The sequence below is a fragment of the Pseudopodoces humilis genome, chromosome 14 (genome assembly GCF_049639895.1).
Source record: "Pseudopodoces humilis isolate 2021_Gansu_Grassland_sample_001 chromosome 14, ASM4963989v1, whole genome shotgun sequence".
NCBI lineage: Eukaryota > Metazoa > Chordata > Aves > Passeriformes > Paridae > Pseudopodoces > Pseudopodoces humilis.
Window position 1 is genome coordinate 1,943,795 of NC_142213.1, and position 24,139 is coordinate 1,967,933.

At 50.8% G+C, this 24,139-nt stretch overlaps 1 protein-coding gene across 1 annotated transcript in view; it reads left to right on the forward strand.

Annotated features, from left to right (window-relative positions):
• Nucleotides 1-1,493: 1,493 nt before the first annotated feature.
• The window catches only part of SLC7A5 (solute carrier family 7 member 5), a 32,066-nt gene continuing 9,420 nt past the window's right edge, over nt 1,494-24,139 (forward strand). Inside the window, exons 1-6 of the mRNA XM_005528149.3 lie at nt 1,494-2,137; nt 13,091-13,216; nt 20,633-20,738; nt 21,129-21,173; nt 22,568-22,691; nt 23,753-23,856. Of these exons, the coding sequence (XP_005528206.1) occupies nt 1,558-2,137; nt 13,091-13,216; nt 20,633-20,738; nt 21,129-21,173; nt 22,568-22,691; nt 23,753-23,856 (1,085 nt within the window). The 5' untranslated portion in view covers nt 1,494-1,557. The remainder of the gene's footprint in view (nt 2,138-13,090; nt 13,217-20,632; nt 20,739-21,128; nt 21,174-22,567; nt 22,692-23,752; nt 23,857-24,139) is intronic.

The window sequence follows — 24,139 nt, forward strand, 5'->3', positions numbered from 1 at the left end:
ATTATTAGCCTTGAGGAACTTGGCCTGGGGCACTGGAGAAGTAAATCCCTCCATAGATTATTTTATTCCCCCAAACAGAAACTGAGTTGGAGTATTCATCTGAAAACACCTGAAGCAAATACTTAATTTCAATCCCAATCCTGTCTGCTGGATCCTGATGTAACAAGGGTGACACAGGGATAATCCCATATGTTGTAAATATCTTTTTTCTTGATTTCACAGTCCTGGGATAAATCACAAAATGCAGTAACAAAAATGGCCCATAATGGAAAACTAGCAAAGTGAAAAAAGGCTTTGGGGTTACAGAAAACCTGTGATAAATGTTTGTTTTTTATTTTTAATGAATTGTCAGAGTCTTTTCAGTCTCTTCAGGATCCCATTTCTCCTTGAGAACTGGAGGAACGTGCTTAGTGCCAAGGTAATTTCTGTCTTTGCTCTCTTCCAGAAATTGGATGTTTACCTAAAGTCAGCAGCAGATTTTTGAGCCCCTGAGCAGCCACTAGATGTCAGGTTTGGATTAGTGCTCCAAGGATTGGGCTGGTTGGGATTCTGGAACTGCTGGAAGTGGTCCTGATGGAAAATGAAATGTAACTGAAATGTGTCCTTTCCCCCCAGAATGTCGATCAGGGAATTCTCTTGGAGAAAACCTTCCAGCCCACCTCCTGCCTGTCTGAACCGTGCACAGAGGGTGCTCCGGGAGGATGAACCAACCTCGGGCTTTGGAGCTCCTCGTGTGACAGCGCTGCCTGGGAAGCAGCTCCCCACAGGTACCACTTCCACCCTCAGAGGGAATGTCTGCAATCAGAGCTTCCAGGCTGGAGCCTCTGAGCTCCTCTCCCCCCACCAGGGCAAGAGGGAATCTGAGTTTGCTGAAGGATTGGCTCCTTGGGCTGTTATTGTAGCATCCAAGTGATTCTCCTTGGATGCAGAACCTCTGCCTTCAGTGAGGCAGACATTGCCTGCACGACTGCCAGATGGGTGAATTATTTTACATTTCCGTTTTGAGAACAAGCATTTTTGGTGACTTTGCCATCTGTCACATTTGAGATTGATGAATCACTTCTTTTTCAGACGGGTCCTTTTGGTGATCTCGGTGTGTGCCAGGAGGGGCCGATTCCCGCAGCGCCTCTGCCGGGCTGCAGGTGATGCGGCACCGAGGCCTCGCCCTGTGCTCGTGCATTGGGATGGAAAAGCACGGCAGGATAGAGCCGGGAGAGGCAGGATACGTGTACATCCACAAAGGATCCCTTCGGGCAGCGAGTGCCAGCCGGGGCAGAGCTGCGAGGTCGCCTTTACCTTCCCCTGTCCCCTTTTGGGACTCGGGGACGCTCGAGGTGGCCGGGCTCAGAGCGATGCGGGGCCGAGCGAGCACCCAACGGCTGCCGCGCAAGCCGGGGGCGCTGCAGCAACAACCCCCGCCGCTCCTGCCCTCCTCCTGCCGCTCTCCTCCTCCTCCTCCTCCCCCCGGAAAGCAGCCCGGCCCACCGCCGCCGGAACAAAAGGGGCGGCCGAAGGTGGCGGCGTGGCCGCGCCCGCTGCTCCCGCCGCTCCGCCACCATGTCCGCCAGCGGCGGCAGCTCCCCCGGCAATGCCGTGAAGAAACGGAGCCCCGGCGGCTCGGCCGCCTCGCTGGCGCAGGATGAGAAGCAAGCGATGGAGAAGATGCTGGAAGGGGCGCAGGAAAACGGCTGTGCCCGCTCGCCATCGCCCTGCGGCTCGGCGGAGGGGGTGACCCTGGCGCGGAACATCACCCTGCTGAACGGCGTGGCCATCATCGTGGGCACCATCATCGGCTCCGGCATCTTCGTCACCCCCACGGGCGTGCTGCGGGAGGCCGGCTCGCCGGGGCTGTCGCTCGTGGTCTGGGCCGTGTGCGGAGCCTTCTCCATCGTGGGCGCGCTGTGCTACGCCGAGCTCGGCACCACCATCACCAAGTCCGGCGGGGACTACGCCTACATGCTGGAGGTGTACGGCTCCCTGCCCGCCTTCCTCAAGCTCTGGATTGAGCTGCTCATCATCCGGCCCTCCTCGCAGTACATCGTGGCTCTGGTGTTCGCCACATACCTGCTCAAGCCCATCTTCCCCACCTGCCCCGTGCCCGACGAGGCTGCCAAGCTGGTGGCCTGTCTGTGTGTCCGTAAGTAGCCGCTCGTGGCTTTCGGCTGACGGGCAGGAGGGTTAGATGGGATTTTGGGAAGGATTTCCTCCCTGGAAAGGTGGGGAGGACCTGGCACAGGGTGCTCAGAGAAGCTGTGCCTGCTCCCGGATCCCTGCAAGTGTCCAGGTTGGAGCATCCTGGTCTAGTGGAAGGTGTCCCTGCCAATGGGACAGGATGAGCTTTAAATTGCCTTCCTACCCAAATCATTCCATGGTTCAGTGACCCTCTGCAGGTCCCCGCTGTCCTACTCCACGTGGTTCCTCACGCACCGTCACCTTCCCCAAAATATGTGCATCATCTCTCCTGTACTACGCTGGCTGCATCCTAGTTTGTTTTTGGTTTTCTTTTTTTGGCTACTTCGAATAGCCACAGCAGAAAATGTGGCCCCACCCGTAATAAATTGAGCAGAAAATTCCCCAAATGCCAGCTGTGGGTTAGTGAGCCTCTCCGATTCCCGAGCAGTGTGATAAATGCAGCATGCATTTTTCCTGGGAGCTGGAATAGGATTTTTTGTGCTCTCCCACATGACTGTGCTCGGGCAGGGTAAAATCCCCTCGTCCCCAGGCTCTGCAGGGCCGGGATGGACGTTGATGTGGTTCGGGAGAGGATAACAATTATCTGTCACCAGCAACTGGTGCTGAAAACACGCCCCTGAGCTGCTTTCAGCACCAGTTGTGAGAGGAGATATTTCCCGGCCGTGTGTGCGCTGACACCGTGCTCCGATCCTGCCCTTGTGGGGTTTCTTTTTGCCAGCAAACATTCTGTCTCTGGGGCGTGCCTTGCAGAGAAGTTCAGTCACGGTGGGATGAATTCAGGGCCGGTGATGCCAACCTGGGCACACAGAGCTCTGCCAGGCCACACAGATCTCTCCTAATGCACTTTTTATCACCTCTCTGCTGTTTTGGGGTCTGCAGTTTTGCCGTTCAAATCCTATTTTCTGCTCCTCTGGTGACTGCAAAGTCACCCCATCCAAATTCCCAATCCTTTGAATACAGGACCACGTCCTGCCTCTTCCCTTGTTTTCCATTCAACCTGTTCTGTTCCTCTAGAATTAAATGCCTTTATAAAGATGTTTATTGGGAGAAGATAGCACTCACAAAAATTATTTCTAAATTATTTATCCACTGTACAAAATCACAGCCATGTGATCTCAAAATTTTTGCATTTTGAGTGATGAGGAGGAAGCTGCTCGTTGGTGCTGCTCTTTCCCAGGGGATTGATTGTGTGAGATTCCTTCCCACTCTGACGATCTCAGGCATCCCAAAGCTGCAGCACATGGTCGTTATGGGAAGATATATTGTTTGGAAATGTCTCATAGCCAACCTGACCCGGGCTTTGGGAGGTAAATTATATGGCTAATTACAGGATTGATAACAGGCAGGGCAGTGGCAAGATTGAAACTTTTCAGTCCCCAGCTGGATTTTTAGGTATATAAAAGTACCTAGACAGGCATGTGGATTTCCTTCCAAGTTTTTTACATCTTAGAGGGCTTTTATTTTTTGAGAAATTTAGTCATTTAAGTAAGAAAGCTGTAGCAGTCCTGCTGATGGGTGTCTTGCCTTTTGGAAACTGATTTTTGAGCTTTCCTGCCAGTCTGCACTGTGGTTTCCTCAGGGACACACAGGAGAGGGCCATGGATGCATGTGGCATTTGTGTTCCTTGATGAAAAACCAAGGAATTAGGGTATCATTTAAGATTTTCTTGCTGCCTTATGGCAAAGTTTTGCTGTGCAAGCACAGATTGGAGCTGGCAAAGCCCTTGAGGACGTGTTTCTCACCATAAGTGACTTTTCATCTTCAGGATCATTCCCCAAACAGGTCTCTGTTCCTGTTTTATTGATCAGAGCCCACTTAAGCAGGGTTAAACAGACCCATGTTGGGATCTGTTCACTGGTGGAGGATTTGCAGCATGAAACTCCTTGAAGCCAGCTCTCATTCCCCTTTATGCTCCTCCAAGAAAAGTCTCCAGCCTTCCTTTGGTAGCAATTAGGATTTCCCTGCGGCAGAATTTGTTCTTGAACCTTTATCCTGAAATGCCAAGGGAAGGGTTTGGAGTTCTCCAAATCTGCATCATCCCCATGTGTTTCTCCTTTAAACTCTGCTCCCCCTTGCACCGCTGGCTCTTGGTTTGTTTATGCTTTGGGTTAAATTCGGGGATTGTCTCCTTCGCTCCAAGAGGTTTGTTCATCCTGCAGTGCCTTCAGCAAGGCAGCTTTCGGGAGCTTTGATTTTTTGGAACTTTGATTTTTGGAATCAGCTTTTCATCTCCCCGGTGCCAAAACCACACCGTGACCCAGGAACAATAAATGAAATAAATCTGCTCTAAGGGCTCAGGCACACAACACTTGTGGGGACTCACAAACAGCTTTGTTCAAACAGCAGCTGCCCAGAGAGGGACTTTTTATTCCTTTCAAAATCTCTAGAGTAGAAAAAAAAAAATGACCTATTTGTGCAGAGGCTGTAGCACATACATGAATGAATTACCTCAAAATGGGAGAGAGCAGCTTGGGAAGCAGCAGAGGAATTTGGAACCTGGGGCTGGAGTGCAGTAGCCAAAATCCAGCCTTGCAGAACAGTCCCAGCTCTATTCCTTGCAAAATTTGTATCTCCCCACGAAATGCACTTGGCTGCACAGTTTGTAGTAAGAGGAGGAATAACTAAAGTTATTTGTTTCCACTTCACTGCTGTTGGATGGTTGAATAAATCATGTGTTGTTCAGTATTTGCCACCATGAACTTCAGAGAGCAAATTAAAGCATTAGAGAATTGAAATCACGGGCTTGAATGAAAGGAAAAAATGGTTGGAAAAGGGAATTTTGTTCCCCTGCAAGGTGCTGAGGAAAACAAGGTGGGTGGTAAGGAGAATTTACCTACAAGTAGGCATTTTCTGCCCTGAAGATTGTAATCTACACACGGTTGGTATGCAGGGTTTCTTTCATGGGCACGGGAGTGCCTGTGGTGTTTGCCAAATAAAAGCTGGGAATCTGCTCCAGGGAAGTCTTCCTGGAGCACGAGGGATCAGGCTGTTCATCCTTAGCCTGGCTCATTTCATGTTCCTCAAAAATTTGGCTGAAGACTTTCCAGGCTGCAGGTTACTTGGGTGATTGAGAAACCTGAGCATCGCTTTTATCTGTGGGATTAGATGGTTAATTTAAAATGATAACACAAAATCCACCCTAGCGTTTGGCACACAAAAATCAGAAGTTCAGAAAACAGAGCTTGTGCATTTGTGTGAAAAGCCAGGAATACTTTGAATTCTCTCACTGCCGAGCTCTTCTAAACCAGTTTTACTCCTTCTGTAGTGGGTGGAGAGACAGTCATTAGGTCCTGAATTTGCATATTTGATGATCTACATTCCAATGTCAATATTGGACATGGCAAAGAATTGAACCTTGGATCCTCTGCTCTGTCTCAGGTGAGAGGGGCTCAGGTTTTCTTTCCATCCTGCTGCCACTTGAGTGAACACTTCTTCAATTCAAACTGATAAATCCTAACGAAGATCAGTAAAAATCACCAGTATACCCTGTGTGTTCCAGAGAGGGCTCAGGGGTGGAAAATGTTACACTGATTTATGAAAGATGCCATGGATATTCCTTGTTTCCCACTGTTAACCTGCAGATTTTCTGCTTGCACAGAGGCTCCTTCCCAGGTTTGGGTTGTGATGCAGTAAATGAATTCCCTGTGGATCAGGGAGACAGGGAATGAAACTGCTCCCAGCCCTGAGCTGGTTCTTGGTGTTCCACAAGTGCCTGAGCTGTTCATCCCACACATCCTCACACCCTGAGAGCCACACACAGCTTCTTCTAGAATTCCCTCATTTCCTGACAGTAAAATCTGCTCCACAGTGGAAAGCTGGAATTGGATTTGATAATCCTTGTGGATCCTTTCCAGCTCAGGATATTCTGTTGTTATAATTTTGTTCTTTAGTGTCACATCAGCAGTTTGACAGTTTGCTTCTGAATTCGTGTCTCACTTGTTAATTAGATATGCAAATCTGGCACTAATAACCCCAATAACAGCAATATCAAAGCCAGGGAATTTTAATCTTCCTCAAAATTTATCTAAACTTCCCTCACTGCTTCTGAACTCTGCTGTTGGGCACTTGTCCTGCGGGGGTGGAATTCCAGGGAATGCTGATGAATTCCTCATTTGTCTCTCTTGTTTTGAGCAGCCAGAGAGTGAAGGGATGAGCAAAAGTCAGGGCAGAGCTGAGAGCACATGTCCCGTGGAAGTGCCTGACACTCCTGAGAGGAAGCTGGGAGTCAGAGCAGGAGAATGAATCCAACCAAGGGTAGCTGCCAAGTTGTCCAGAAGGGAATCAGTGCCAGAATTCCACCCAGAAGTCACAGATCCTCTGGGAAGCAGGAATGTCTTTATTTGACATCAAGGTTTTGCTTCCAACCTGCCATGCTCAGCTTTTTCCAGGTGTGTGGATTTTCACCTCTTCAGGTATAAACTGGTGAAAAGCAAACACCAAACACACCCAGGGCCTGTCTGCCTGAGATGGGTTCGTTCTTTTAATTAATCAGCCACGACAAGCTGGGTGTGAAGCTTTGAAGATTGATTTTTCCTCCTCCAGAAAGGTGGATTAAGGGACTAAAGCTCCATCAGCAAATTGCCCTTGTTGGAGTGGAGTGGAAGGAAGGGGTCTGTGGCATCCCTGCTGGATGGCAGAGGCTGCAAGGCTGAGGTTGCTTTTTTAATCCGTGTTTAATTAGAGCAGCATTAATGAAAACAGGCTCTGACACTCCAGAAATCAAATGAGGACTTGGAGGGCTCTTGAAACACACAGGGAGCAGCCACTGCAATTCCAGCACCCCTCTCCTGGCTCTCACAACAATTATCCCATTAAATGCTACTGTGTTCGGATGATTTATGTTATCACTGAGATCATCCAGAGTCTTTCTCCTCTGGCATGAATAAATTGGGAAAGTTTTTGTGGAAAAGCTCTCCAGGGTGAGCCTCATTTAAAGCAGCATGACTTGTTTTGAGTATTCCATAGTCCCAGGGTTGGATGTGGCCAGGAGGTCCAATCCAAGGGATGGGAAATACAGTTTTTCCAGCCAGGATGCAGAGCTGAATTTTGTGCACATAAAATACCAGCAAGTGCTGCTCCCTCTTGGGAAAATGCTTCTGTGAGGTGAGCATGGAGTTAGTTTGGGGTGGTTAATTTGCTGGGAATGGGGGAAATAGGGGAAAAAGAGCTTTTCCATATCTTTTTCTCTTTATATTTTGTCTTCCTGTGGTAAAATGTCCTGTTGGTGGAATTGCTGTGTCATGTCCTCTGGAAACCTTGGCAGTAAATCCTAAGGAGCCAAAATAGCTCTAGGTAGGAGCCACCTCTCCCAACAATGAGGAATTCTCTGGAGTTTTCCTGTGTCAGTGTCCCACTGTTATTATGGGATAGGGGTGTTGACCTGTTCAGGGTGTCTGGGTGTTCAGGGACATCCAGAGCTCCTGGCCTCAGGGTAGGTTTGGAGATGGTCCCTTTCTTAAACTCCTTGGTAGGGCAAGTTTGCCTTCTCCTTTGTTGATTCCCTGATTGCTGTTTTGGGAAGAGGAATAAAAAGGGAATTGGGAAGTGTTGCCAGGGGTGCTGATTATTATAAGTAGATTTTAATATAGACATATTTGCTCTGGGGCCAAGAGCTTTCCAACAGCCTCGTGTGCCCCCAGGCCTTTCCCTTTCCAGGACTGATTGCTCTGGGTATTAAGTTTCTCCAGGGATTTGTCCTTGCAGAAAGATCTGCAAAGTTTTTCCCTCTGCTTTTTCCCTTCCCCACCTTGCAGGGCACAAAAGTCTTCAGTCAATACTTGTCAAGTTGAAGTATCCCATATAATTTTCTGCCTGTGACCTTGCCTGTCTCATGTTGGAATGTGCAGTTGGAAAGAGTCACCACCGATTTTTGGGAGTCACCGTGGCATCCCAGCCGCTGGAATATAAAACTGGCGGGGCGTTTTTGCCTTGGGTAATTGATTTTCCTGTGGGTTTAATCCACTCTACTCAGTATAACTTAGTTTTTAATTTGTCCTGTGTGGAATAACTCTGTTTTCCAACCTCTAGTGGGCTTAGGCAGCAATTCCATAAAGACCATGGAGTGTTCTGTGCCTGTTCCATGTGGTGTGCCATCCCTGGGATTTGCTCCTTGGTCCCACAGGCTCAGCTGGACCGACCTGTCTCTGCCTGAAACCTCCTTTCACCAGGGTTGGTAGGAGAGAAAACTGCTGTAGTGTCACCTGCACTTCATGGGGAGGGAAAGGAGCAGCCTTTGCTGTGGGGTAGGGAAGGGAAAGGAGCTGGAGCTGTTCTGGGACTAATTGTGAGGGAAAATCAACATCAGCCAGTGGCAGATGGTAAATGGGAGCATCATCTTACCGTGGCAAGGGCCAGGCACTTTGGAAATGTGAGTTACTGAGAGTCATGCATGATAGAACAGTTCACAGTCCTTGTTTCCTGGCAGGGAAGCTGATGGAGGGGATTTCCTTTCATTTCCCTTTTATTTTCCCTTTATTTCCCTTTATTTTCCACAACTTCCCAACCTGCTGTGTGTTACTGCTGGGTCCTGTGATCCACAAACAGGAATCCCATGGGAATTAAGAACAAGTTAATGAGTTTAGTCCCTTGAAGGCAGCTACTTCCACACATTTATCCGTGTTCAGGAGGGGCACGTGGAACCACACTGGCAGCACCTACAGGAGGTGAAATTGGGGACAAAAGGGACATTGTGCAAGCCTGTGTGACCCCACAGGCAGCACGAATGCAGCTGTGCCAGTGCCTCAGCAACTCATTCCTGTGCTCATTCCAGAAATTTCACCTGCAAAGCTGCTGAGGATCTTGGGCTGAGCAAGCTCCTGTTCCCCCCAGCCAGTTCCGTGTGGGGCTGGAATGGGATCTTTGTCCATCTCCGGTGCTTTGTCCTGGGGAAAGCTGCAGCCCTGCCTGTTTGACAGGAATCCTGCCAAGGCTGTGGGGTCAGAAGTGGCAGGGCCAGGTTTAGCTGTGTCCAGCTCCATTCCCACTGTTTGCCTCTGCTCTCCCCCATCCTGCCTTTCCCTTGGCCACGGCAGCTGTTCCATGCATTTATCCTGGATGTGTTCTAGGTGGGATTGATCCATTTATCTGTCTGCTTTGCAGGCCCTTTTTTCCTCTTATCTCTAGGAATTGTGTCTGGGAAGGAGCTTGGGAGGCGACTTCAAAGGGATACAGCCACAAAATGAGAATTGTGGGGGTAAAGTCCTGGGTTTGGTGTTGGATTAATCAGTTTGTCCTTGTTCCTATCAGGAATGGGGAATTCCCTGGCTGTGCAGGTGAGTGCCAGTGGAGCAGGTTCAGTGAGATGCCTGGAGCCAGCAAGGACTGCAGGACAGAGGAAATATTGAAGCCAGACATGCTGGTGTATTTAGAAACTCAAATTTTTCTTTGTGGTTTGAGTTGCCTTGGAATGAGGCTGGGCTGGAGCAGTCCCTGGAGGGGTGAGGGGATGAACAGCACCTGGAAAGCAAAATCCAGGATCTCTCCTGCCTGAGTGATGAGTAATAAATAACTTGAGCTAGATTAGATGTAGGAGAAACTTTCGTTATTGTGAGGGTGGGCAGGCCCTGGCACAGGTGCCCAGAGCAGCCTGGACTTGGAGCTGCCTGGGGTAGTGGAAGGTGTCCCTGCCATGGGATTGGAACAAGGTGAGCTTTAATGTTCCTTCCAACCCAAAGCAGTATGGGATTCTATGAAAAGTCACCCCCTGTCCATCTGCCATCCCTTCAGCTTTCCACTTATTATCCCAATTATGTAAAGCTTTGGAGAGGGGCTGCTGGCTCAGCCAGGCTGTGCCATGTCAGGTCATGCTGAAATCCGTGTTCCTCGAACGATTCCCCAGCACAGCCCCGCCGGGTCACTGCAAAGCTCTGCCTGGCTGCTGTCTGACAGGGCCTGGAGCCTTAGGAAAACACTGCAGGAATTAGGGCAGCACAGCCTGATCTCTGTATCACTGCCCTGATTTATGGTGCAGCTTTGCCGTGTTTTTCCTGGAGCGATTCAGCCGAGGTGAGGGAGCGCTGCCAGGAGGATCCCGCAGCCCCTGCGTGGCAGGGCAGCATCTGGGATCAAAGCAATCAAATTTGCTGCCCTAAGAAATCCCAGCCTCATGAGAAGATCAGCAGCCACTGGAATTTGTCCTGGAGTTTTATGGAAAAGCTTTCATCCTGTTTGTTTTCTGTAGGATTCTTCCTGATGGGGGATTCTTGGCCATTCCTAGGTTGGAGGTATTGGAGTAACTCCGCTGTGCTCCTTTAGGAAAGACAAATGTTCCTGTAAAATGGGAAAAGCAAAGCAGAGGGAATGTGACTGGAAGGGTTCTGACTGATGACCACAGCAGAAACTTCCAGCCCTGTTTACTCTCTGATCCCAAAGTGTTATCTCATTTTTAGGGAGTCTGTTTATCTGGCACTGATGGGGTTTTGGAGCCGAACTTGGACACTTGGAGCGTGTAGGAAACTTTTGCCTTTTATTTTCATCACCACCCTCCAGGGGACTCTGTACACAACCAGAGCAGGGAAAACAACCCCTGAAAATCAGTGTTGAAGAGGGGGTGAAGCAATTGTCACAGACACAGAATGCCTAAATGGGGCAGGGAATGTTACTGTCACACCTCTCAGGGCTGTCCTCACCACCCAGCAGCATCGTGCTTTTAGATGGGTGAGCTCACCCTTTAAATATCCCTCTGTAAACAAGGGCAGATTTATTTTTAGCATAATCGCTGGTCAGAGGGAATCCTGGCTGCAGAGCTCGCTGCCCGTGCACTGGAGGTGTTCAGCGGCCGACTTGGGAGTTTTGCTGGGTGACATCCCCAGGTTTCCTTGTCCCCTGCAGCACTGTAAGGTCTCTTGGTTAAGCTGTGTTTCCTCCTCGCTGCTGTCTGAGCCTGTCCCTCTGCCCTGTCCCCGGAGGCAGCTGTGTCCCACTGTCCCTGTGTGGTGACAGAGCTGGGACCCCACAGGCACAGGGCTGCTCCAGGGTGGGAACTATCCTTGTTCTGCATCTCCTGGAGGGGCTTGGCACAGGGACAGTGGTGTGGCACATCTGTCACCACAATCACTCAGCCCTGCTCCTGGCCAGAGCCCAGCTCCTGCTGTCCTGTGAGCCCAGCTCTGCTTCCCCAAAACCAGCTCAGGATCATTTCAGTCTCACCCACACTCCCAGAGGGGCTCCAAGGTACCAAATCCATCTCCAATCCTTGTTTGCTGCTGGCTGGCCCTCCTGTGGCACGGATTGGATCGTGTGCTGTCCTTCCTGACACATCCAGCCCTCGCTTCTCCACACTTGGAGCGCTCTTGTGTTGGAATGGCAGCGGATCCTGGAGATGGGAGGGTGGGGGAAGGAGCCGATGATCCTGAAAGCCGTCGGATCCTGGGACACTGGCACAGGCTGCCCCTGGATCCCTGGCAGTGCCCAAGGCCACGCTGGACGGGGCTTGGAGCAGCCTGGGACAGTGGAAGGTGTCCCATGGCAGGGGGCTGGAACCGGATCTGTAGGATCCTTCCAACCCCAGCCACTCTGGGATGCTCTGAGCACTAAACTGCAGATCCAGCTCGCAGCCTCACAGGGGGACTGGGATGTTTTGGGGAGCAGCTGTTTGGCTCTGAGCAAGAGCTCCCATGAAAAGGAGCTGCAGGCTCTGGGAAAGTGCTTTTGCATGGGAAAGGATCCTGCAGGGAAAAGCCTCCAGCTCCAGGAGGAGATTTGGGATCTGCTCCTCTCTGAGCGCTCAGGGCTGGCCAGGGGACAGCCAGGGGTCACTGGGCTGGAGGGAGGGCAGCCAGCACGTGGGCACTGTCACCCTCAGTTGCCTGTGCCCATAACAAGCAGCCGGCTCTGGGGAGGGAGCAGGGCACCCAAACACTCAATGATTTGTGAGGGCAGCACAGCTTTGCCAAAGTTTGCTCTGCAGCAGGTGAAGCTCAGCCAGGGGCAGAGGCTTTAGTCAAGGCCTGGTTCAGGCTGTGCCTTGTCTGGCAGCAGGAGCAGGACACAGAGGAGAACGGGGGAGGAATACAACAAAAAACTATCAGGAATTCAGCCCCAGTAGTTGCCTTAACCACAGGGCAACTTGTGGGCAGCGGGAGCTTTTCAGCAAACAAAATACTGCTGGGGAGGCAGTGCCATGCTGGGAAATCCTCTCCTCCATCCCCAGGGAGCCCTGGCCGAGCAGGGGACGGGGCTTTCCCCAGCTCCCCTTCCCACCTGCCCCGTGTTTGTCTCTGGGGCAGGCTCAGGGCAGCTCCTTCCCCTTCAGCAGGGCTGTGGTGGTGCAGCCTCAGAGCCTTTGGGGTGCTGTTGTTAGAAATCACCACAGACCAGTCCTGGAGGCTCAGCCTGACATCCCTGAAGGGTTTCCACACAACAGCAGCACTAAATTGGGTTGATGGGACAGGGACTGCGGCCAGGCACTTTGGTGCTGAGAGGTGCAGTCAGTCCTTTTATTTACAAGCCTCAGGAGTGTTTTCCAATGGAGCAGAGCCATTCCATGTCCCAAGGACCACAGGCATTATTCAAACTGCCTACTGCCAAAATAAAAGGTGGAATTGAGAAGTGTGAGGCTGCAGAGCTCCCAGCGAGTTTCTCTTCTGGAAAGAGGCTCTGGTTGGTTGCTTCAGCAAAACGGATTCACAGCGTGGTTTGGGTTGGGAGGGTCCTTGGAGAACATCTCAATCCATCCTCTGCCATGGGCAGGGACACCTTCACTATCGCAGGGTGCTCCAAATCTCATCCAAGCCGGCCCTGAACACTTCCAGGGCTTCTCTGGGCATCCTGTGCCAGGACCTCACCACCTTCACAGGGAGGAATTCCTTCCATATATCCCACCTAAAGATTCCTTGTGATTTTTGGTGTGTTTGGTGTGTCTGCCTGGGTGCTGACCTTGTCCCTGTGTGTCCCTCAGTGCTGCTCACAGCTGTGAACTGCTACAGTGTCAAAGCTGCCACCCGTGTGCAGGACGCCTTTGCTGCGGCCAAGCTGCTGGCGCTGGCTCTCATCATCATCCTGGGCTTCGTGCAGCTGGCAAAGGGTGAGTTCTGTTCTTTCTTCTCCTTTTGGGGCTGTGCAGGCAAAGCAGGATGAGGGACAAAGCCCTGGAGTCCAACTCCAGGTGTTCCAGAGCTTTACAAACCTCCCCGTTCTCTCAGGTGCTTTGGGGGATGTTTCCAGCTTTGCTGAGGGCTGAGGTTTTGTATTTTTATTTGTGGGATTTTGTAGCACTGCTAGGCTCGATTTCACACTCCTCAAACCACTTTAAGTCTTTCCCACTTACACAGAGACTGTGGCTTCTCCCTTTGGGATTGCAAGGAGTGAAAATGTTGGTGTTGCTGCGCTGGGAAATCTCTTTGTAACACCTGGCCTTTTGCTCACAGAGAATTATCTGCATGTGTAAACCACTCCCAGTCACCTTAATCCTTCCACAAACTCCCCCTGCACATTTCCCTTCATCCTGCTCCAGGTGTGGAGTGACTCAGGCCAGCTCTGGGTCACAGAGCCAATGAGGAGCAGAGATTGGAGCTCTCAGCTGGAAAAGGAAATAAAGCACCTGGAAAAGGAGATAAAAATGGGAAGATAAAGCAAATTTCCTGGTGATTCAGCTGGTTTGCTTCATGCACCCATAAAATCCTCTCAAAGCAGGGAGATGGTTTGTTCCAAACACATCTGAGTTTGTTCCAAACCTGATTAACTCACAATTAAACCCAAGTGTGGCTTTTTTGTGCAAGTTTTGTGGAAAAAAAAAGCATTTCTTGGGGAACAGTCCCTTCCTTATTTGCTAAAGAGGGATCAAATCTCCAGGGAATCATGTCCCTGCACAGGGGGTGTGTCTGTGTGTGCTCGTGGGTCTCCAATTCCTGTCTCAGCTCTGGGAGCCGGTGCTGTCTTTGCAGAATTTCTTGCTTTGTCAGAGGTTTTATTTTCTTCCAGCTCAGTGCAGACACTGAACAGGGACATTGTTTGAGGCTTATCACAAAATACACCTCCTCCCTCTGCCCAACTCTCCAGCCTGCCCTGCTGAACCTTTTGATTCTTTCCCAGGAGGAAAAGGATAAATCATGAGAAATCTCTTTTAGTTGGTTAACATTTTACCATGAAGATCTTTACAACTGGGCTTTGTTTGTAGATAAAATCTTAATTTGCATCTTCAGAATGTGCTATTCTTTAGGCCTTTTTGGGGAGGCTGAGCCACTTTCTGCCCTGCATCCTCAGGTGGAAATCCATGAGATTTCCCTTGACTTTCGTCTATAACCAAGAAGGGATTTCTGCCTTGTTACAATAAAAACCCCCCTTTCTTTCTCCTCCTGTGTCCCAGGAGCTGTTTTACTTCCTTTGAAGTTTGCTGCAGTTTCAGGTGTTTGTGACTGTGCAGACCTTGCAGGGCAGAGGATTGCATGTGATTTATTTTCCTGCTGAACCACCTGGCAGGGAGATCAAAAGCAATTCCTGGACAGTGACACCTGTAAACAAAGATTTTATTCCTTGTCTGAGCGTCCAGCACTCAAACCAGACTGGATCAGAGCAGGATCCTCGGGATCCACAGCAGATCCTGATTCACAGTTTTTCCCAAGTTGGCACATTCCTGCTTGTCCAGAATTCCACAGCTGGGATTCTGCCTGGGCTCCAACATGGATTTTGTTAATCTCCTTAGGGAAGTCGCAAGCTCTCTGCTAAGTCCTTAAGAATGTGCAAGCTCCTTTCCTGTCCCTTCCTCAGCTCCCACCTGCAGTTTGTACCTTGCTCCGTTTTCCTTTCAATCATTCCAGGTGACTCCATGTTTTCAGCAGGGATACAGCAAGAAATTCTCTTTTTTCTTCATTTTTTTTATTCAAGGAAAGCACAAAAATTCCCATTTTCAGTGCCAATGGGAGAACACTGCCCTGTCCTTCAGCTTTGTCCCACACAGAGCCAGATTCCCACCCCCTGTGCCCATTCCAAGGTTGGTTTTTTTGGACAAAGAGGGCTCTTCCCACCAGCAGCTGGGTGAATCCGTCCAAGCTGGCAGCTCTTTTGGGGTGAGATCTGCACCCAGCTGCTTTGTCTGGGGCTGCTGTTTCAGGGGGAATGGGGGTTGTGTATTCCCAGGATGTTCTGGACAATGAACTGGTTTTACTGGTTCCTGTCCCACTGCTGGTTTGTGTTCCCAGCACCCATAACCAGACCAGAGGAGCAACACCACATTTTTTGCTCAAACGTGGAAATTTCTGTGATTTCACCGAAATCTCTCTGCATTGACCCCCCACCTTCAGCTTTTGGGCTTTTTTTCCTCTTTTTCTCCTCTCTTTGGCTCTTTTCCTGATTTGCAGAAGAGCAGGAATCTCTCAAGGACAAAGGACTCTGTGGCAATTTTGCCCCACAGGAGTGAACATTTCCCTGTCAGCAGCTGTTTCCCATCACTCCTTCCCTGCCCTTTCCAAAGGAGGAGGCTGGAAGTTGGTTTCCTACTCAGCCTTTTAAGTGCTTGGAGATTGACTCAGTGGAACTGAGCTGTTTGGGATGAAATTATTTTATTAATCCGAAAATGAAACTTTTTAAAAAGCCTTTGTGGGGGCTGGAGCTGTGTGGTTTGAAAAGTCCTAGATTTGGGTATTGGTGTGTAAAACCTTGTGTGTGGCCCCCAGATTACAGCCTGGAAATAACAGAAATAATTTCATTAAACTTAAATTAATAATAAATAACTTACTTAAATAACTTTCTTAAATAATATAAATACCTTCAAACATAGAGAGGATCAGAGTTTTTTCACTCCAGCATGATAAAAACAAGATTTATTTTGGTTTTCTTATTTTATCAGCTGTCTCGATTTGCTTTCTGTCCAGCTGGGTATTCTTTGGCCATATTCCTCAGCTGGGGAGTGGGATATTTGGGACTGGATCATGGAGAAGGTTTGGACAGCAGGTTTGAGGGATATTTTTGCCCTGGATGTGACACGGAGGTCTGTGGTTATATCCTCTCTATACCTGCACCTTAAAAACCTTCCCTTAAAAACTGACTGAGGTGTGAAATGGCCAGAAAATCTGGGTGTTTCTTAAGGACACCCTCGTGCTTTTTACAGGTGAGGAAGTTCAGGAAAGGTTTTGATGTTGAAAAATTAGAAACAAACAGATCACAGGCATGTTTTATATCTATTTTTTCCTGTGGATGATGCCTCAGGCTTTCTGGAATGTTCCTCTGCCCTCAGGCAGCTGGAGCAGGGGTGAAGCTCCAGCCCTTGCTGTGATCTCTCACCAGCAGCTCTGCTTAAAAACCTGGAATTTGGCCTATGTGACTTAGAGAAATAGACCTTAACACTGATTTTATTGAATTGCTTTTATTGGATTTATTGTGTCTTTATTTATTGTCCCTTTTCTTTCTCCTGGCTGTAAAATTCCTGGTCTGTGGTGCCTCCAGGAGCTGTTTGGTGGCAGCAGCATTTTTCTGCCTCCCTTCCTTGGGCTGTCAGGGATGCAGAGCTGCATCAGCCAGAGCAGCACGGGGTCACTTAAGGACAGAGCAGGCAAGTTTAACTCCAGAGCAGAGCTTAGGCTGGAGGTTTGGGTTTAATTTGGGCTTTTTTTCTTTTTGTTTGTAGAATCATGGAATAGTTTGGGCGGGAAGGGAGCTCCAAGCTCCTGCAGTCCCACCCCTGCCATGGGCAGGGGCACCTTCCACTATTCTAGGGTGCTCCAATCCAATCTTCCAAAGGAAGAGAGAGTCAATTTTCCTTCTTCTCAATCACGGGAGTCTTCACCAAAAAAAAAAAAAGAAGGCAGGGAAAACAATGTGGACTGGAATTACCAAAATAACCCCCAGGGAGAAAGACAGAGGCTAAAGGGGCCTTTCCTAGCAAAAGGGATTTGATAAATGAAAGCAGCACCCAGATGTCTCAACCCCACAGTGCCAGACGTTTTCTTGCACCTGGACTAATTAAAAATGGCATTTTAAGAGGCAAACTCTGCTCACTGAGGATCTGAATCTTCCTTCTGGTACTTTCAGACTCAAGGCTGGAGCAGTGAGAGGAGTCTGGAGGCCAGAGCAGGGGGATGTTCCCCACCCATCCCACACCTGATTCCCACCAAGGATCCCCCCTTGGACAGGGAACATCCCTCCCTGAGGGCACAGAGGGATTGCAGGGACATCACTCCCTGCCTGTCCCCCTGGCAGCCCCAGTGCCACCACCTGCGGTGCTTTTCCAGCAGGGACCTCTGCAGGGAGGCTCCTTCCTCATCCTCCCGTTCCCAGAAGGGACAGGGAAGCAGGGATAGCTGCTACACCCTGCTCCTCTAAGTAACAGAGCTAATCTGCTGCAGGTTAATCAGGTGTCAGACGCTTTTCCTGCCTGGATTCTCCCCATTTTTCCCAGGATGTGGCTCAGCAGCATCTCCTCCTTTGGGGTTCGGGGTGCAGCCACCCCATGCTGAGGGCCCCTTCTCTCCATGGCCGTGTTCCCTCTCCTCGCTGTTGGGGCAAGTTGAAAAATATTTCATTATCCTGCAATTCTGAGCACAGGAGAAGATTGCTGTGCCGTTAAAACCAGACTAGACATGACTGGGGAGCAAATGAGGGGTTTTGAGGGAAGGGCCTGAACACGCAGCTCCTCCCGCAGCAGCGCCCGCCTGACCCGGCACAATCCCCGCAGTCTTGGCAGCTGGAGGAGCAGCAAACGAGCTTTGTGTCACAGCTCGTTACTTTAATTTGCTTAATTGTAGAGCAGAGTGGAACAGCTGGTTCAAACCAGGCTGGGGCTCTCCGGGGTGCTGGGCATGGGCAGGGCAGTGCCTGGAGCCCGGGATGAGCTCAGGAGGAGCTCGGGATGCCCCAGGGCCGTGCTTGGCAGCCTCACCTGCACATTTGTAAGCCTTTATTCCAGCCAAAGGGATGATCCAAGAGCCTGGGGGCTGGAATTGTTTGGGCTTGAAGGATGGAGTGTCTGTGAGGTTTTGGTTCTGGTCCAGCACAGACGCCCTCCCCTCCAGCACACCCTGGTCTGGATGACAAGGTGGGGATGGATCAAAGGTCCAAATTAGGATCAAATCTAAATAATTCTGGGATTTTTTAGCAGGGCTTGTTGAGGGGATGAGGGGTAAAAGGTTTTAAACTGGAAGGGGGGCAGGTTTAGGTTAGCTACAAGGAAGAATTTTTTATGCTGAGGATGGTGAGACATGGGCATTCCTCTCGTTATTTAATTGTGTGCTGACATGTTGCTAAATCCATTTTACCCTGGGGCACAGAAATGGAAAATTTACCAACTCACTGGGAGGTTTTGGGGAGCTCCAACTCTCCAAAGGGGAGGTGGGAAGGGCAGTGAGGTGTTGGCTGCCTCAGGAGAAGGAACATTTGGCCTGAGAGGGTTTTGCCTGTGACAGACAGAAGGAGGATTTTGGAAGAGCTGTGGACAAGAAATGGAGTGGTGCTTGTGCTGCTCCCAGATGGGAGCATCCTCCTGGGTGATGATCCATGGATCAGCGTGGGAGCATGGAGAGCCTGAAACCTTTGAGAAGAGATATCCTGAGGGGTGTTTGAAATGCTGGAGAGCCTCCTGCTCTCTCAGTCCATCCATTTGCTGTTGCAGTAGCTAATTACAGGCACTGTGAACAAAATGTGTCTCTTATTCCTATAACAAAAGGCTTGGAAAGAACCAGACTGGTAATTATTCAGGAAGGGCAGAAAATGAGGTGGGGAAAGCTGAGCCCGAGGGATGCAGTGGAATGTGATCCCCTGCTCAGCCCTTTGATTCACCTGGGCTGAATCGGGATTCTGTGCAGAACCTGCAAGGCAGGAATTGAGGTTAAACTCAGCTTTTCATCAGTCTCTGCATTTCCTGGCTCTCCTGTTGCGCTCAGGTGTATTTTTAAAAAAGGATTGGTGCGTTTTGCTGAGGAGGATCACGGGCTCCAGGGCATCGAATACATCCAGCACATGCCAAGGGAGATGCAGGGAAGACCTTCCTGGTGCAAGGAGCTGCTGGGAAAGGGGTGACTCCAGCAGAGAACAGCTGGGATTGGGATCTGGGCAGGAGGAGCCTTGCACACCTTGGGTTTCCCACTCTGGGTGGATTCCCAGGCTGGGGATGAGCTGCAGCAGCTCACAGCCACAGCATCCCCCTGCACATGAGATGGCTCCAGCCAGGGAAGGGCAGAGAGTTCCCTGGGCAGCAGAGAACATTCCCATGCTGGGGAATCCTTCCTACCCTGGTCAGGACTCTGCAGGAGCAGGAGGGAGAAGGGAGCAATGGCCAGGGTGGGAAGGATCAGGATGGAGCTGGAGGGTCAGGGGAGGAGCAGGAAAGAGGAGATGGAGCTCTCCCCTCGCAGGGCAGCTCCACAGCACTGGCAGAGGTTTGGAGCAGCCCCAGGAGTGACAGATGCTCCAGGAGGCTGATGGTGCTGCTGGGATGAATCCTTCTCTCCCAGCACTGGGAAGATGAGTGGGAGCTGTTCCAGAGCTGGCACATCCACAGTTGTCACCCAGCCTCTGCAGCAGTGGCGCTGGGCAGGGAGAATTTCCAGAGTGAGGCAGGAAGAGAGGAAGAGGGAAAATTCCTGCTGTTGGAGCAACCCTGAGCTTTTCCAGCAGCACCTCCAGGGTGCCCTGTGCCGAGGGATGAAGGGTTAAGCGGCAGACCCTGCTGACTGCCTTGTGATGCAGTTGCTGGGGCGATTAGGAGAGCTCTGTGCCCTAAGAGGAATCACATGGGCTCCCCCTGGGTGCAGAGGTGCCCCTCTGGATCCCACCACATTCCCTGCACTCTGTCTGTGAGCGTGGCTCTGCCATCCCTGTCCCACAGCCAGCCCCTGCATCAAAGACAGGGAACAAAACAACTGCAGAGCATTTGAAAGCAAAATAAACAAACCTGGGGCTTCTCAGGGAGAGCTGGGACCACAGGCACAATCAAATCTTCTATTTCTGGCGTTTTCTTTCAAAAGCAGATCCACAACAGGAACTTTTGATCATCAGGCCCTAAAGAAGGTGACTTCTGATATCCAAACCCCCAGAACCTGACTTCCCTCAATCAAAGGGATTGCCACAGGCCTCTGCTTTATCAGGTGGCTGGTGGGACTGGAGGAAATCCTGGGTTTCTGGGGGTTTGGGTGGCTGGTTGAAGTGCAGGAAATCCTGGGGCTTTATCGAAGGCCAGCAGCCTGGAGTTGAGAGGACAACGTGACAATCTCTGTTTGCAAAGCATCTTCCAGCAGGAAGGTCCCCAGGATGTCTCTGGGACATCACCTTGGTGACAGCACGTCGCAGCGTGAGAAAGTTTGGAGGAGTCAGTCCTTGCTTGAGATGAGTTTTTGGGGTCATCATTTGGGGGTGAACTCAGCTGGATTGATCCCTGGGAAGCTGGAGGGAAAATGTGCCCGTGCTCAGCAGAACGCAAAAAGCAGCGGAGTGAGAATTAAGATCATTTAATCCCGAGAGCAACTCCTGCCTCCAGGTTTCTCTGGTGCTGAGTGGGGTTTGTGTCCTGCAGGTGATGTGGAAAACCTGACCCCGGAGAGATCCTTCAAGGGCACCAAGGTGGGCGTTGGGAACATCGTGCTGGCTCTGTACAGCGGCCTCTTTGCCTATGGAGGATGGTAAGGCACAGCCTTCTCTTCCTTCCACATTGAGCTTAATTCCAACTCTAGTTCCAAACTGAAGCTCCTGCAGGGCTCCCTTGTCAGTCCTTTGAGCAGCTGCTGCTCAATTTGTTGTGAGAACAGCCCTCTGGTAGCCATCCTCATCGTGGAATGATTTGGGTTGGGAGGGACTTCCGAGGTCATCCCATGGGCAGAGACACCTCCCACTATCCCAGGCTTCTGCCAGTTCCATCCAACCTGGCTTTAGACATCAGCCACCCCAAGTTTTCCCACAGGATCAGTCAGTGCCTGTGATTCCTGGAATCTCTGTGCAGATGAGTTCAGCTGGAGGGTTTCATTTATGCCATGGACTAAGCCTAACTAACCCCTGTCCTTTTGAAATTACAGGAATTACTTGAATTTTGTGACAGAAGAGATGATAAATCCCTACAGGTAGGTGTGAGTCCTGGCATGACTTCCCTGAGGGAAAAGCTGCTGTTTTGGGGAAGCCACTTCCTCGTGTGTTTAACAGAGGAGAAAGCCAAGGTCTTTATCTGGAAAAAGAGAAAACAAGATGAATTAATGACCTTCTACCTCCCTGGAATCAGGGAAGGGGAACAATAATCCCTGCAGGAGCAGGGCTGTTGTTTTCCCTGCTCTCCCGTGCCGTGTTATCAGCGCTGGGAGAAATCTCTGCTTCCTTGGCCTGACACCTCTGTGAGTTATGGGCCAGGAAAGAGCACTCAGGGCTTTATTGCTGCCTTGGTTCAACTCCCACTGAGCATTTGTGCTGCTGTCCATGTGTTTGTGCTGCTGTCCATGTGTTTGTCCCGTGCTCTTCCCATCCTGTTGAGCAAGAGCTGCTTCCTGCTCTGCCCGGGCCCCTCGGGGTTATTTGGGGCCCTCAGCAGAGCAGGACAGTGCTGAGAAATCCCTTCTGCTCCTGGGGAGGTGCCTGGGAGCTGCTGGGAGCCAAGGCTCGGGGGCACTTGTGCAAGAGCCCATCCTGGCTGCCCCTGGGGGTGCTTTGTGCCTGCTGGGAAGCACTGGGCTGGATCCGCCCCTTCCCAGAGAAACAGCAAAAGGGGGGCTGCATTTTGCAATTATTTTCATGTCTGCTGGATGCAGTCATGGTATTTGACTCTGCTCCTGCAGCTTGGAGCTCTGCTGGAGCAATTAGAGTGGCACCAAGCAGGGTTTCCTTTTGCACTTTCCATTTGCAAATGAAATTAAACTGTTGGGAAAGGCAAATTTCTACCATCACAGGCTGTTCACAGACCTACTTAGACTGTGCCTGAACTCCTTTTCTCTGTGTTCCCTCAGTCCAGACAGCTGAGTTTAGGTAGAGCCTAAAACTGCCCAGTGCATTCCCATCTCCCCCAGGAATCCCCCCGGCACAAGGGAGCTCCTGTGCCCAGAGGAGGATATAAAATACCCTCTGCTGCTGCCACTGGGTATTTTTAATTCATTGCCTTTGTGGTGATCTTGGATTCCTGCTTGCCCAGGCAGCCAGGGCCTCTCCATGCAACAAATCCCTTCTGCCATCATCCTCCCCTCTCCATCTGCAGCCTCCAGGCTGCTCAGGGCGTCCTTAAGGCTGGAAAAGACCTTGAAGCCCGTGAACCAGCACCATGGTCACCACCAACCACGGCCCTGAGTGCCACATCCACGTGTTTTCTGGGGGATGGGGACTCCCCCACTCCCTGTTCCCTTGTGGATATCCCCTCTCCCGTGGGAGCAATGCCTGGGACACACCGGAGAGCAGAGCGGCTCAAGCAGAGGGATCCCTGGGATCAGCAGCTCCCTCCTCCGAGCTGCTCCAGGACAATGGATGTTTTTTTCCCTAGAAACCTGCCCCTGGCTATCATCATCTCCCTGCCTGTCGTCACTCTGGTGTATGTGCTGACCAACTTGGCTTACTTCACCACGCTGAGCACCGAGCAGATGCTGACGTCCGAGGCTGTGGCCGTGGTAAGATCCCTGCTGCTCCAGCCTGACTCATCCCAGGGCAGGTGAAATCAGCCTTGGAGTCACTGCACACATCTGCTTTGTTCCAGGCTGCTCAGGGCTGCTTGCAGAAACCCTGATGTTGAGCAGGAGATAAAGAGCAGGGAAGAACAGCGTGATCCCGAGGGGATTATCCTGGGCAGCAGTGAGGGCAGCACTCGGTGCTGGTCTTCATTCTGAGCTGCTGCTGGCCTTGTGACTGCCCATCAGTTACCAAAGCTTGATATTTATGGGGAAAGGTCACTCAGTCAACACTGAACTGGATTGTTCTCTCTTCCTGTCCTCCCTTGTCTTAATTAAGAGAGAAAAATAATATTTCTATGAGTTAAAATGCCAGTGTGGTCAGGAACCCTGATGGCTTCAGATGGGAGCAGACCTTGCAGGCTGAGCCTGACCAGGATTGTTCAGGGCTTCAGGGGGAATCTCCCAGCCCAGGACGAGCTGAGCCCCTCAGGTGCCAGCACTCCATCCTTCAGGAAGGGACCCCAAAGCTCCTCCCATTGCAGCCCCTGCCATGGGCAGGGACACCTTCCACTATCCCAGGTTCTCCAATCCCTGTCCAGGCTGGGCTGGAGCAGCAGAGGCTGGGAATCAATCCCTTATTGCTGGTGCAAACCCGCAGTGCAGCAGCACGGGCTCAGCCTGCCACAAAAAGCTGCAAGGCCAGGTTCCTGCGTGTCCCCAGGGCTGTGTCCCAGCTCCTGACTCAGCACTTGGCTGGAGCTGCTGTCTGGGTTTCCTCACAGTTTCCGTTTGGTCTTGAACTTTCCGATAGCTGGTGGATAAATGTCGTGTCCTGGCCCCGAGGGAAGGGCTGGCTGCTGATGTATTTTAGCAATTCCACAATCTGCCTTTTTCAGGAAAGGGGAGCAGCACATGGGAATATGGGAAACTTTGTCTCAGTTTCACGGCTTCAGCACCAAACTGTGGCATTTGTTGAGATTTCTCCAAATAATCTTTGTAGGCAGCTCTGAGTTTTTTGGGACATTGTGAGTATGAAATGTCTCTCTTTGTCCCTCATTTAGGATTTTGGGAACTACCACCTCGGTGTCATGTCCTGGATCATCCCTGTCTTTGTTGGGCTCTCGTGCTTTGGGTCTGTCAATGGATCTCTTTTCACCTCTTCCCGGTAGGTTCCTTGCTCAATCCTGTGGGTTTTGTTTACAAGCTGTGCTCAGTTCCTCTTCCTTTGGAGTTCTTCTCCAGAGAGTGGCTGTGGGCAGACACAAAGTCTGGAGGGCCTGGAGGCCATGTGGGGAATGCAGGAAGACAAAGTCAGCCTTTAAAACCAGATTAAAGGCAACCTTTGAGTGGTCTCAATCTTCTGTTCCTCAGGCAAAGTTCTGGTGGGGTCAGTAAACCAGAACCAGACACAGGGTCAGGGCTCGGGGCTGCTGAGAAAGTGGCTTTAA